We start from the raw sequence: 13,740 nt of genomic DNA on the forward strand, positions 1-13,740 counted from the left end.
ATATGGGACATTAAAAAAGACTGTTCTGCTTCAAACTTTTAAGACCAGCCTATGATATGGTGCCTTGATTATTTTTCTGACAACATGTTATGTGAACCATTTTGAGGGAGGATATGTGATCGCTACATGGGTATAATTCCATTTCTTCCTTTTGAATATCCTAATAAGGAGAGAGTTAACCATTAAAGAGATACATAGCTCAGATAAAATAAAAGCTGCAGAGGACAATTTCATAGAAACCTTAGTTAACAGATGTGGTGGCAAGATGTGTAATGCAAACTAAAATTTACAATGGTCTCAGTCTGCTTTTTCATTTGTATAGCTTTGATATATAGTTGTGTATGTACATACATATATTTGTGTATTCATATATTTTTGTAGATTAACTTCATTTAAAAAAATGAAAAATATATGAAAATGTTATGTTTAAGGGTTGCCATTAGAAAAAGCTCATTGCTTATTCTAGGCTTATCATTTTGTACATGTACAGTGGCAAAAAGGTCCATAGAATATATTACACTTTGACATGGGTTTTAAGAGACATTAAGGAACCTACTGTAAGGAACTACACTTAGAAGTAAAGAGACTGTGATAATGAAAGTCAAAAATAGAAGCATTAGGAAAAAGTACTTTCCTGTAGTTATGGCTACTGCTTGTTGCCAATAGGCTCTAAAATAACCTCCCTGGATATCTAGTACCTTGAAAGGCTAAGCAGAAGAAAAAGAAGCAAAAATAGAAATGAAGAATGAATAAGAGGAACCACTTGTAAATGGATGTCATTTAGTACCCGTAGTTATTCCACAACCAAATTCATTCAGCTACCCTGTTGATTACACTATGGTCTTGACCAAGGCCTACCCCTTAATTAGATATTTAAATGATGTGCATCAAAAATGAGTAATTCTTAAAACTTTTAATTCAGATAAAGCTATTCATTTTGAATGGCTTGTCCTTCAGGTTTTTGAAGGTTCCCATTTGTTCATCTAAGAGTAAACAAAATAAACACAAAATTAAATCTATGATCCCTGTTTTTTGATATATTTACATTTTTCTTTCATTCCATTTTCTACCAAAATTATAAGCAAAAATAGACAGACACACTGTGGTAAAGTTTATATTGACCCAACATGTCAAAGATATCTCATTGCACTGGGTTATCAGAAAAACATCCTTGTAAATCAGAGCTGTTTTTTAATAGTATTTGCTAAGCACTTATTATAATGTGAGACACTGTACTAAGTGCTGGGGTAGATATAAATCAATCAGTCATATTTATTGAGGGCTTACTATGTGCAGAGCACTCTACTAAAAGCTTGGGAGTGCACAATACAAGAGAAGCTCGTGGCTTAGTGGAAAGAGCACAGGCTTGGGAGTCAGAGGCCGTGGATTCTAATCCAGATTCCGTCACTTGTCTGCTCTGTGGCCTTGGGCAAGCCGCTTAACTTCTCTGTGCCTCATTTACCTCATCTGTAAAATGGGATTAAAACTGTGAGCCCTACGCTGGACAACCTAATTGTACCTTTTATACTACAGCAATTAGAACAGCGCTTGGAACATATTAGTGCTTAACAAATACCATAATTATTAATACAACGGAATTAGCAGACACCACAGAATTAGCAGACACTTACCCTGCCCCTAACCAGCTTACAGTCTAGAGGGGGAAACAAACATTAATTAGAATAAATAAGTAATTTAGAGGATATAATTTAAAGATATGTACTTCAGTGTTGTGGGGCTGGGGTGAATAGCAAATGTCCAAAGGTCATAGATTCAAGTGCATAGATGAAACAGAAGGGAGATCAAGCCAAGGAAAAGAGGGCTTAATCGTGGAGAGCTTCTTGGAAAAGATGTGACCTTAATGAAGTTTTAGTTGGAATGAATTTAGGTGGAGAGGGTAGTTGTCTGGTGTATATGTCCACAGGAGGGAGTTTCGGGTTTGGGGGTGGATGTGGGAAAGGGGTAGGTGGTAAGATAGACAAGATGGGGGAACAGTGAGTAAACTGGAACAGGAGGAGTAGAGTGCATGGACTGGGCTGTAATAGGAGATTAGTGAGGTGATAAAAGATAGAGCATGCTGATTGAGTGCTTTCAAGCTGATGGTAAAGAGTTTCTGTTCTGTTAGATACAAGTTAATCATGCTGGACACAGTCCATGTCCACATGGGGATCACAATCTCAATCTCCATTTTACAGTTGAGGTAACTGAGGCAGAGAAGTTAAGTGACTTGCCCAGGATCACACATAAGACCAGTGGTGGAGATGAGATGAGAAGCAGCATGGCTCAGTGGAAAGAGCATGGGCTTTGGAGTCAGAGGTCATGAGTTCAAATCCCAGCTCTGCCACTTGTCAGCTGTGTGACTGTGGGTAAGTCACTTAACTTCTCTGTGCCTCAGTTACCTCATCTGCAAAATGGGGATTAAGACTGTGAGCCCCACGTGGGACAACCTGATTCTCCTGTGTCTACCCCAGTGCTTAGAACAGTGGTCTGCACATAGTAAGCGCTTAACAAATACCAACATTATTATTATTATTATTAACCCAGGTCTTTCTGAATCCCAGGCCTGTGCTTTATCCACTAAGCCACTCTGCTTTTCATGCCATATTTATTTTGAGAAATGCAAATCTTAGCGACTACCTCATAAATAAATACAACAACAGAATGGGCTATATAATTTCTAACAGGAAGATGAGCTGTTCTAATGCCCTTTATCTAAGACTGACAATGCAGGTGGCAAAGAGTTGAATCTGCCTTGAGAATAGTTGGGGCTATTTCTGATCTCTCCTGGCCATTTGCCTCCGTTTGCCTCTTTTTGCTCTTTTCTTAACAAAGGATCAAGCTACAAAAGATGTGTAGGTTGCTGGAACCTTCCAGGTCAATCAGCAGAATAAACCTGCCAACCTAAGATTTTTGATCCCTTCAGAGAGACATCCTCCCCAATAAGGAACTGAAATATATTACCCTTAGGCCCTGTATGGTATGACCTATTAACCTATTTTTTGTCCACTACTATCTTTACCAAGACTTAAATTGCTTTAATTGGGTTGAAATTCCATTGAAGGATTGATTTTAACTCTGAGTATATTCTGTTTTATGGTATTTGTTAAGCGCTTACTATACACCAGGCACTGCTCTAAACACTGGGGTTTTAGAAGCTAATCAGGTTGAATACAGTCCACATCCCACATGGGGCTCACAGTCTTCAAACCCATCTGACAAATGAGGTAACTGAGGCACCCGGCAGACAAGTGGTGGAATCAGGATTAGAACCCAAGTCCAGGATCATCCGGACACCGGCATTCAGCTTTATGTGCAACTGGGAATACAGAATTGCATGTTTGCACTGTTCTACTAACTAGGCATTACCATGATCAGTGAAATTTTCTAATTTAAAAAAAACAGGAAACCAATTAAAGGAAGGCCAGTATGTTATATGGGAAACTGACAAAATATGACTATGACACTGAGCTTCAGTCAGCTGAAAGTCCAGAATGATAGTAGATTTCAGATGTCAAAAGACAAAGCAAACCTATCGGGTAGCCTGCTCTAACTTCCACAGCTAATTTCCTTGATGTCTTCAAGTGGGGTAACCTTAAAAGCCATATTTAAAATCAAATGACAAACAGCCCTATAGGAATGTGAGAAACTGTGCCATGCCATACATAGGTGGAACACAGGCAAGGAGAAGGAGGACAGAATGGTGTACATGAGCTAAAGTCAGAGAACAATTAAAAGATGAGACAGATGAAAAATTATACAGATATAGCAGAGAAAAAACTCAGAAAATGTGGTCTAGCAATGGACAGTTTGGAGACTGCCTTGAGGGACAGGCACTTCCAATATGTGGAAATTAGAAATGAGTTACACCATTTACTGCAAGAGATTCAAATATATTACGATACTCAGCGGCAGAATCAAAGCAACACTGGACACAGCAGGGAGTAAATGCAATAGGACAACAAAAGACAACCTTCACAAGCACAAGATGAGCAAGGAATTATCATTCAAGAATAGGTCTTAGCCATGCTAAACACATATTGTTGAAAACTTTAATCTTTAAGACTAAGGATATTGATTTATACATTCAAGTATGAGGACATACTTGTACTTATGGGAAGCCATAAGTATGTATTGCACTATAGGAAAAAAAACTTAAAAGGGGTTGAAATCACTAAGACCCAAATTGATCATATTGCCCACTTGTTTAGTGATTTTCACTTTCAAAGCACTTTGCCAACATTACCTAATTAAAACACAGACGGTGCATCACCAGGAGGCACAAACTAAAAAATCCATACTATAATACTCAGCAATAAATTATCCTATTTCATAACTAAACCCATTCCCCAAGACCCATAGCAAAATAAAAACATTGTATCATTTCTAGTCCTGGGGGCTTTAAACCAACAAGACTATTGAAAAATAGTATGTTCTATTATGAACAGCAGAAGCCTAAATGAACTCATATTACTGCCTTCACTTGATCAGATTTGATGATAAATTATTCCTAATATCCAGTTGTTTATTCAAGTACAAGCACCAGCTTAAACATTTAATTCAAAAACAGTGATAACCACGCAAAGGGCAAAATGCAATGTCTCATTGTCGCATTTCTAACTACACAACAAACATTGTAGAGGACCGGTCACTTTTGTTGGAGACATCTTCTGAAGGAGAAAGGTAATGTCCTAAAAATCCTTATTGTTTCATATGTCCCCAGCCCACTATCTCCAAAATTATCCAGGGAAGTACTAAATCACAACATTTTGGCTAAGAATGGGAGTTGATGTCCAGATCTGTGATGGGAGTTCTCAAAGAAAGATTCATTTATTTAGTTCAGCTAATTAAATGCAATGTAGGCAGTTGCATTGATAAGACTGTGGAAAGTTACAAACTTGCCAAAATCCTAAATTTGCATTGTCCTCCATCTTCTAATCTTCTTCTTTATACTGTAAGGTCATTGTGGGTGGAGGGGCTACCAACTCTGTTATGTATTCTCCCAAGTGCTCAGTACAGTGCCTTGCAGACAGTGAGTGCACAATAAATATGATTAAATTCACATTTTCATAAATAATGCTTTTATGCTATTTTAATTAATTTTGACATACTCTTCCCCCTTTTCTTTCTTTCAACCCCAGTCAGGCTCTGGAATATTTTGGTGCACAAGACAATATGATTTTCTGGGTCACGGATGTTTCTGAGGTAGAGGTATGTTCAATTCTGACCTAGGTAGCAGGAGAGCAGCTGGAACCAAGGCTTGTCAATGAAAACATTTAAATTATTTGAAAAACCACTTCTCCTCCTTGTTCTTTTTCATTGGCACTTTTGGTTTCTGTGAAGTAGAGCCCGGGGAAATGGGCCTTATCACCAGACACAGAACCCGGGCTTCAGAGATTGCTATATTCCTTGACCTGCCATTCAGCTGTTCCTTCTGTCTCTCATCTCTACTGCCTGAGAGACTGAGGTTTATCTTAAGATTCACTTTCTGCACTGCCTGGATCATTCCACCTGCCCTCACTCAAACCAAACCCTTTGGTGATCCTGATTTCTACCTGACAGGTAGTAATAGCAGCAGTAATAGTATTTATTAAATGCTTACTGTAAGCAGTGTATTGTATATAGCATTGGGCAAGAGTAAATAGGTGGCCATTAGACACCTGTCCCTCAAGGGACTCACAATATAATACCATCATGTCTGCATATTAATGCAATCCTCTTACCACCATCTAATTAGTTATATTGATTCTTTGTGGGACAGTAGAACAATCTAGCTCTCTCTCAAACTGAAAGATAAAACTCTGTGTTTCTGAGCAGTTTCTGAGCTATTTTGTACAGCCCTTCTCTCTGTCAAACATAGATCCTGCCCCTCAACACAAACATTTCAAGTTTGGGGTTTTTGTTTTTTGGGTTTTTTTGCTTTGTTCTTTCCCTCACAATGGAGTTTGCCAAGGCCAAAGACAGGAGGCTATTTGGGTTCATCTGAATCCAACCTGCTGAATCTATAAGCTTATAAGAGCACAGTACTCACAGTCAGGAGGGGTTCACCTAAAACCAACTCTGCCAATTGCCTGCTGTGTGACCTTGGGCAAGTCTTCTCTGTGCCTCTGTTTCCTCAAGTGTGAAATGGGGATTAAATATCTGTTCTCCCTCCCGCATAGACTGAGAGCTCCATGTGGGACGGGGAATGTGTCTGATCCGATTATATCTCTTTCAGTGCTTGGCATATAATATGTGTTTAGAAAATACTACAGTTTTTATTATTATTGTATGCACATAAATTTCTAGGCTGTTTGCCCAGGATAGAGCCACAACAACTTTGCTTCCAAGAACTGTGATCATTTGTGAACCCTTAAATGAAGACAAGAGCAGGAGTGAACTGCAAAGAGAGCATGAGCCAACTTTCGTGACCAGAAAACTGGTTCTTTGTCACAGACACAGAAGTCTTCATGAAACAGTTGAGAGCACTAATGTGTTCTGATGGGATTCGAGGGCCTTGTTTTACTTCTTGCCCTGGAAGGAAATGCTAGCATTTTAGTGACATGAACATCACTGCTCCTGTCCCTTTGGACCAAGCTACGTTTGCTCCCCTTTCTTGGGGACTCTTTGCTTGTTTTCCTGAACATTTTAATCCAGGAATTAACTCTCATTATTCTGGCTGTTGGAGAGTCTTTAGAAAAAATTTCTTATGAAATCATACTCTTATCTTTCTTCATATGAGTATAAAATTTTGGGTCCCCTTTACACTATACTCAGAAACTAAAAATGGGTTCCCAAAAGAAATAACTCCTCTTGTTTTGCAGTGTTATAGCATCAGAGAGTCTGACCCTTAAGTATTTACTGACATTGACTGATTCACTGTAAGAAAATCATATATGGCAAGTATGAGATCATGCAGTTCAGCTTTGAAAGCACGTTGGAAATCAATATTTGGAACGACAACCATAGAATTGCCCTTTGTCACAACTGTAAGGTAAAATGGCAGTACTTTGGCTATAACCTTTGATCAAATATGACCTTCTTTGGGTATGAAAGTTATGTTTTTTTAATCTATCACCTTTTATTTTCCTGTAATGCAAACAACTTTCAGGGTATTTGTTAAACCATGCTTAGAAGCTCAGTTAAATGTCAAGGCATAAGACATACATTTTTCCAGACAATAACTGTCTGCCATTTAAGGACAAGACATGTAAAAATAATAAAAAAAAATACATTATATTTAAGGTCAGATAACGGTCACCCCACAATAGTAATAACTAGTCAAGCTGAACAGATCCTTACCAAAATGCTAGTGATAGTAAGGGAGGATTTGGGCAGAGGGAGATTGCATCTCTCTTCCTGTGCAGAGCATGGATGTTGAGCTATAAGCTAGATCTGTGAGTGTTTTGCATATTGGAACAGTAAAAACATGCTGAAAATGATTTTCCTTTTATCTTAGGAGTTTGGCTGCTTCGTGCACATCTCTGAATCTTTGTCACTGCAGTTCTAAGAGCACTCCTGCCGAGACAGGAGCAAGGGAAAATATGGTGCAGAACTGTCATGAAAGTAATTTTCTGCTTGAAACAGGCATTCATCTGGTTCAAACATGGAAATGGGAAAAGGGCATGAATTTGGGAGTCAGGAGATCAGTATTTGATACTGTAGGACAGGGAAAGTTTCTGATCTGGTTATTTGTATATACCCCAGCTTTTAGTACAGTGGCTGGCATATAGCAAGTACTATAAGAAATCACACAATAATAATTATTATTAATAATAAGAATTACATATCCACTTGCTCACTGTGTGACCTTAGATACATTTAGTCATTTAACCTCTCTGTGCCTCCATTCCCTTCTTTAATTCCTCAGTTAAAATGTGGATATATTTCCTGCTTTCCCATCATTTTAGAATGTGAGACTTTCTGATTATCTTATAACTGCCCTAGTACTTAGCCTATTCTACACACTTAATAAGTGCTCAATGGAATAAATTCAGTTTCCCTTCAGCTCAGCATAGTTCCCAAGTGCTTAGTACAATGTTCTGCACACAGTAAGTGCTCAGTGAACAAAACTGAACAATTGTTTTCATCAGCCCCCAGAAGCCAGATGGGAGGGTAAGCCCAACTCTTCTTAGGAAAAGGGAAAGTAGTGGATTCTTGGCTGTTCCAGTTGATTTAGGGTACTCATGGTATTGGCTTTTAATGAGGGTTACAGATTTTAAAACCTTTAACCTATTGGAGAAGTTCAGATCCTTGTAATTTTCCATTACATCAACTTGTCATTGATGAAATTCAGAAATTCCTGTCTTGCAAATGCAAGTGAAAGAGTAGGAGCTTACCCTTTATAAATTTGGCTCAATTCCTTCTCTTATTTACCTCTTCTTTCTCTCAATATCTCTCTGCTCTCTGACTTCATCCGTAGAGACCAGCTAATAACATTATGATGTACAGGAAGATTTGGAGTGTAGCAGGAATAATTCTTGGTATTTTTTTTAAATGCATGCCCACCTGAATCACAAAACCAAATACTAAGTCTAAATAGAAAATCTAAATTTACTATTTCTAGTATGCATCTCTGAAGATGTCAGAATTAGGCCTTTCTTTCACCACTATGGAATTTCACTACATAGATAAACCTGATAGAGATGAAAGGAATAACATAGGCTGGATTTACTAACACAAGTTGTCAATATAGAACTCTCTCCAATACTGCTATCACTCAAAAGCACTTCCCCAGAGAGAACGAAACTTGGCGACCGAGTTCGCAAATCTAGAAGCAATGCCGGTTATGCGAGAAGCAGTGTGGCTCAGTGGAAAGAGCCTGAGCTTAGAAGTCAGAGGTCATGGGGTCTAATCCTGGCTCCGCCACCTGTCAGCTGTGTGACCTTGGGCAAGTCACTTAACTTCTCTGTGCCTCAGTTATCTCATCTGTAAAATGGGGATGAAGACTGTGAGCCTCATATGGGACAATATGATTACCCTGTATCTACCCTAGTGCTTAGAAAAGTGCTCGGCACATAGTAAGCTCTTAACAAATACCAGGATTATTATTATGAGTATTAAAATATAGGCCCACATGAAAAAAAAAGAATCTCAAGAAAAATATGAACTCTAAACCAAAGAAAAAATATAGTAGTTGTTTTCAATTACCTTGGAAACTCGGTTCGCAACTTCCCTGCCCACTGTCAGCCCCTGGACGAAGGTTCGAGCGGCAATGAAGGCTCTTGTGACTTGGACCTTTAGTTTCCTGGGAACATCCCCAAATGGTTTGAGCTGGTCTGTATATTTGCTCACACACTCCAGGTAGTCTTCACTGAAGTGATACTGAGGGTTTATGAGCTGGAACATTCGCTCCAACAGGCGGGCCCAAAAGTCATTCAACATCTCTTCCAAGTTCACATTGCCTCCTGTGTAGTACCGTTTGAGTTCTGTGAAGAGGTCCTGGAACACCTCTGAATTCTGCATGTACAGCATTCCATAGGTCCGGACAAACATGTCATTCAAAGACCTTTCTGCATTCTCCAGGAGTTCTCGGAAAAATTCTATGGCGATAATAAAGAGGGGGATTCAGAATGAAGAAAAGTCAGAAAACCTGAGCAAGTTCTAAAAGCAGCTGCTTTCAAGTTCAATATCTTCACAGAAAATGCTTTCAACTGACTGTGTTGCCCTTGCAGCTGTAATAGCAAAACCAAATAAAATTTGAATTGCATATTAGCTTTTTTGTAAATGAAGAGAAATGGAGAGGTAATATGGGATTCCCCCATGGAAGTGCAGTGATTAAATATAGATCATTTAAAAGTTAAATTGTACATTTGAAGTCTCTATAAACACATTCCATTCTATCTTTATTAGAGAAATGTCTACCACTTATAACAAATAATACCACATATAGCAGGTACAAAAAAATAAATTGATCCTTTAATGAATTGAATAGCATTATATCAACTAATATATTCTTATTTGACTATTTTACGGTTGCTTCAAATTCCAAAGCCTCCAAATGAAAACCAAACCTCCACCTTTCACAAAATCTTAGCTACCTTGTTTCAAGATACCATTCCCTTAATCAGAGGTACATTGCTAGAAATAAACCATTAGGAAAAGTCTAGATCCCTGGAACTTATTGCAAAACTATTTCCAAGATGTCTAACGATGGCTTATCGATAGAATCATTTCATCCAATTGATATTTCTAATCCTAACCAAAGTTCTTCTTGTGGCCAAATTAAATATGAAAGTATTGGTAGACCCATTCATACCAAACATTTAAATTATGTCTTTAAATACTGGCTATTCTGTAATTTAAAAATACAATGAAAATCCTGAAGCTAAACTAAGTTTTGTTCAGACTCCCCTTGTCATTATGGAATATACGTTTTTCAGCAATGCCAAGTTTAAATTCCATCTTAGATAGAGTAGTCTAATGTGAAGATTCCCAGAGAGTGCGAGCATTAGCAAGTTCCCAGTGAGCCAGGTGAGTCCTGGTACTACTTCCAGTGGCATTCACATATAATTTCTCCCTGAATTACTGCTATTTATATGAGCGCCAACTTCTTCACCCAAATGGCTATTGGATTTGCCAGGAGACACAATAGTGCAACACTCCCAGAAAAGCTGGAGAACGTGATTTTTTTCCTCAAATCTAAAAGACTGGGGTTGAGACCAAAATTTGATGTTCAGCCTTTTAATTCTGGTTCACTATTGCCATGCTAAGCAACATATTCAACCTATCTGAGACTCAAATGCTTTCCCCATATGAAAAAATCATACAAACCTATCCTATCCAATTGAAGATGAATGAAATAATATATATAAAAGTAATTGGGATGTTGGGTGAAAACATTTTTCAAAATATAAGTTAACTCTGAAAGGTATAGAGTTATTTATAGAGTTTAAAAGTTTAGAGTTATTTTGTGCACTTGCAGTAAAGTTTCATCAGTACAATACTCAAACTTTGAAAACATGGACATAATGACTTGGCCTTTGATCACAGTGAGGGCTGTGGGAGGTGATTAGAATGAAGGATGACAAGAAGAATAAATTTTCCACTTGTAAAATACAAACAAAATTAGACTGGGAAGTGAATTATAATCATATCCTAGTTGAGCCTTTTAATTTCATTTTAAAAAATCAATTATTTGCTATTCCCATAAAACAAATCTTAATCACAGAATATTGACATATGCCTTAAGCTTGGACAGTCAGTAATAAATGAGAGAGAGAGAGAGAGAGAAAGAAAGAAAAAAAGAGAGACAGAGTAAGCATATGTTTGTACAGCTGGAAGAGGACAGAGAAGTTGCATTTCTGTTAGATGGTTAGATCACAGCCAAAGCAGTATCCTTTAAATCCAGGTCAAGCAGGCCTGGAAAGACCTCACAAGAAAATTGCAGAGGAAGAAAGGACATAAAGAACTTCTAAACTCAGAGTGTACCAGGGTCTAACTTCACTTATACCACCCACAAGACAACAATAACGATAATAATGGTATTTGTTAAGCACTTACTAGGTGCCAAGCACTGATCTAAAAGCTGGGGTAGATCCAAGCTAATAGAGGTGTCCCACGTGGGGCTCACAGTCTTAATCCCCATTTTATAGATTAGATAACTGAGGCACAGAGAAGTGAAGTGGCTTGCCCAAGGTCACACAGCAGACAAGTGTCAGAGCTGGAATTAAAACCAATATCCACTGACTCCCAAGTCTGTGCTCTCTCCTCTAAGCCATGCTGCTGACAGATGTTGGGACAGGCTTAGCTTCTCTCTTGCAGGCAAATGGAGTTTTCCTTTTAGAGAAATTTGGAAAAAGCCTGAGTTAGCTTGGTGTGCTACTCCGTTCTTTCATTCTTCTCCCCAGAATCCAGTTAGAAAAATGCTCCACATGGTGGGGTATTTCTCCTTGCTTAGTCAATGCCTGTAGTAAAATGGCAACATAATTTGAGACTATTTTAACATGTTACCCCCACTTTTCCAAGCAGAAGTCTTTGGCTATCCATGTGAACGAGAACTTAGTTGAGTGGCCTTCAAATCAGGTAAACAAGCTTTGCATTTACAGCTTTAAACCTGAGTGGTTTTAACTATTATGCTGTTTTTATATGACCATTTGACAATTATTCTGTCTGAGAATCTGGTTCAGTCACAATTCCTGGGTGTTTGCAGATGGATCTTGGTCAGTATTTCTCTGAATTGCTCTGAGTACCAGATGGTCATTTTTAATCCTAGTTTGGTACCAGCTAGTGGCCCCTAGCTCATGAACCTTCTGCTTCCAAGACAAACAATCTAGGGTTTAATGTGGGTCATTTGCTGATCTTGCCTCTGAGGCTAACAATCCATATTCCTTACAGGTTTGTAAAAGGCAGTTAGTTATTACTCTAGAAGCAATAACACCATTTTATACTTTGAACACTAAGAAACAATCCGCAATTCTCATTTTCATGGAAAACTCTGAAGAGACTTGGTTTATGCAACTTTGCAGTCATGTGACTGAAGCCAAACTATTATATCACCCATTTGTTCCATTTTCCCATATAGTGAAGTTTATTATGATTGATAAATAATTGAAGTGTTCCATGAACATGCTGTTTAGAGCAAAATAGAATTTCAATCAATCAGTGGTATTTGTTGATCGCTGTGTACAGAGCACTATAGTGAACACTTAGGAGCATAATACAATACACTCCTTGCCCAAAATGAGTTTACACTCTAGAGGGGAACACTCAGTACTGAGTTCTAATGAGCCTTAAATTACAAATCAGCTACACTATCTTTAATCAAAGTTATACTCACAGCCTAGTGGAAAGAGTTCAGGATTAGGAGTCAGGAATTCTAGGTTCAAATCGTGCCTCTCTCACTTGTCTTCTATGTGACGCTGGAGAAAGTCACATAGTGTCTCTATGCTTCAGTTTCCTTGCGTTTAAACTGGGGATAGTAATTCCTGAATATCACTACGTACTGCAAAGACATGTTGTGAGGATAAAACGTTACAAGGAAAGGGAAGGTCTTTTGGAGGAGATGTGCCTTCAATAAGACTTTGAAAGTGGGAAAAGTCATTGTCCATAAGATCTAGACTATAAGCCTGTTGTTGGGTAGGGATTGTCTCTGCTGCTGAATTGTACTTTCCAAGTGCTTAGTACAGTGCTCTGCACACAGTAAGTGCTCAATAAATACAATTGAATGAATGAATGAACATGAGGAGGGAAGGTGCTCCAGGCCAGAGGCGGAAAATGAGTGAGAAGTCAGCAGTGAGATAGGTGAGATCAAAGTAATAATAATAATAATGTTGGTATTTGTTAAGCGCTAACTATGTGCCGAGCACTGTCCTAAGCGCTGGGGTAGACACAGGGGAATCAGGTTGTCCCATGTGGGGCTCACAGTCTTAATCCCCATTTTACAGATGAGGTAACTGAGGCACCGAGAAGTTAAGTGACTTGCCCAAAGTCACACAGCTGACATGTGGCAGAGCCGGGGTTCTTGAATAGCTTGACATTTGAGGAGTGAAGTGTGCAGGATAAATCAGAGACCGCAGAAAAAGAGAAAGATCAGGGCTGAAGATGGCAATTTGGGAATCATCCATATAGAGATGGTAGTTGAAGTCATGTGAGGGAGTGAGTTCTCCAAAGGAGTGTGTGAAGTTGGAGAATAGAAGGGGACATGTAATTGAGCTTTGAGAGACTCCCATATTTAGGAGGTGGGAAGCAGAATAGGAACTCTTGAAAGAAGCTGAGAAGGATTGGCCAGAAGAAAGGAGAACCGGGAGAGGACACTGTTGGTGA

General features: G+C 38.6%; 1 protein-coding gene across 1 annotated transcript in view; it reads right to left on the reverse strand.

Moving 5' to 3' along the window:
- GPC6 (glypican 6) overlaps positions 1–13,740 on the reverse strand; it is a 719,587-nt gene that overhangs the window by 480,222 nt on the left and 225,625 nt on the right. Inside the window, exon 3 of the mRNA XM_039913281.1 lies at positions 9,127–9,518. Within this exon, the coding sequence (XP_039769215.1) occupies positions 9,127–9,518 (392 nt within the window). The remainder of the gene's footprint in view (positions 1–9,126; positions 9,519–13,740) is intronic.

This window comes from Ornithorhynchus anatinus, chromosome 10 (assembly GCF_004115215.2).
Source record: "Ornithorhynchus anatinus isolate Pmale09 chromosome 10, mOrnAna1.pri.v4, whole genome shotgun sequence".
Classification (NCBI taxonomy): Eukaryota; Metazoa; Chordata; class Mammalia; order Monotremata; family Ornithorhynchidae; genus Ornithorhynchus; species Ornithorhynchus anatinus.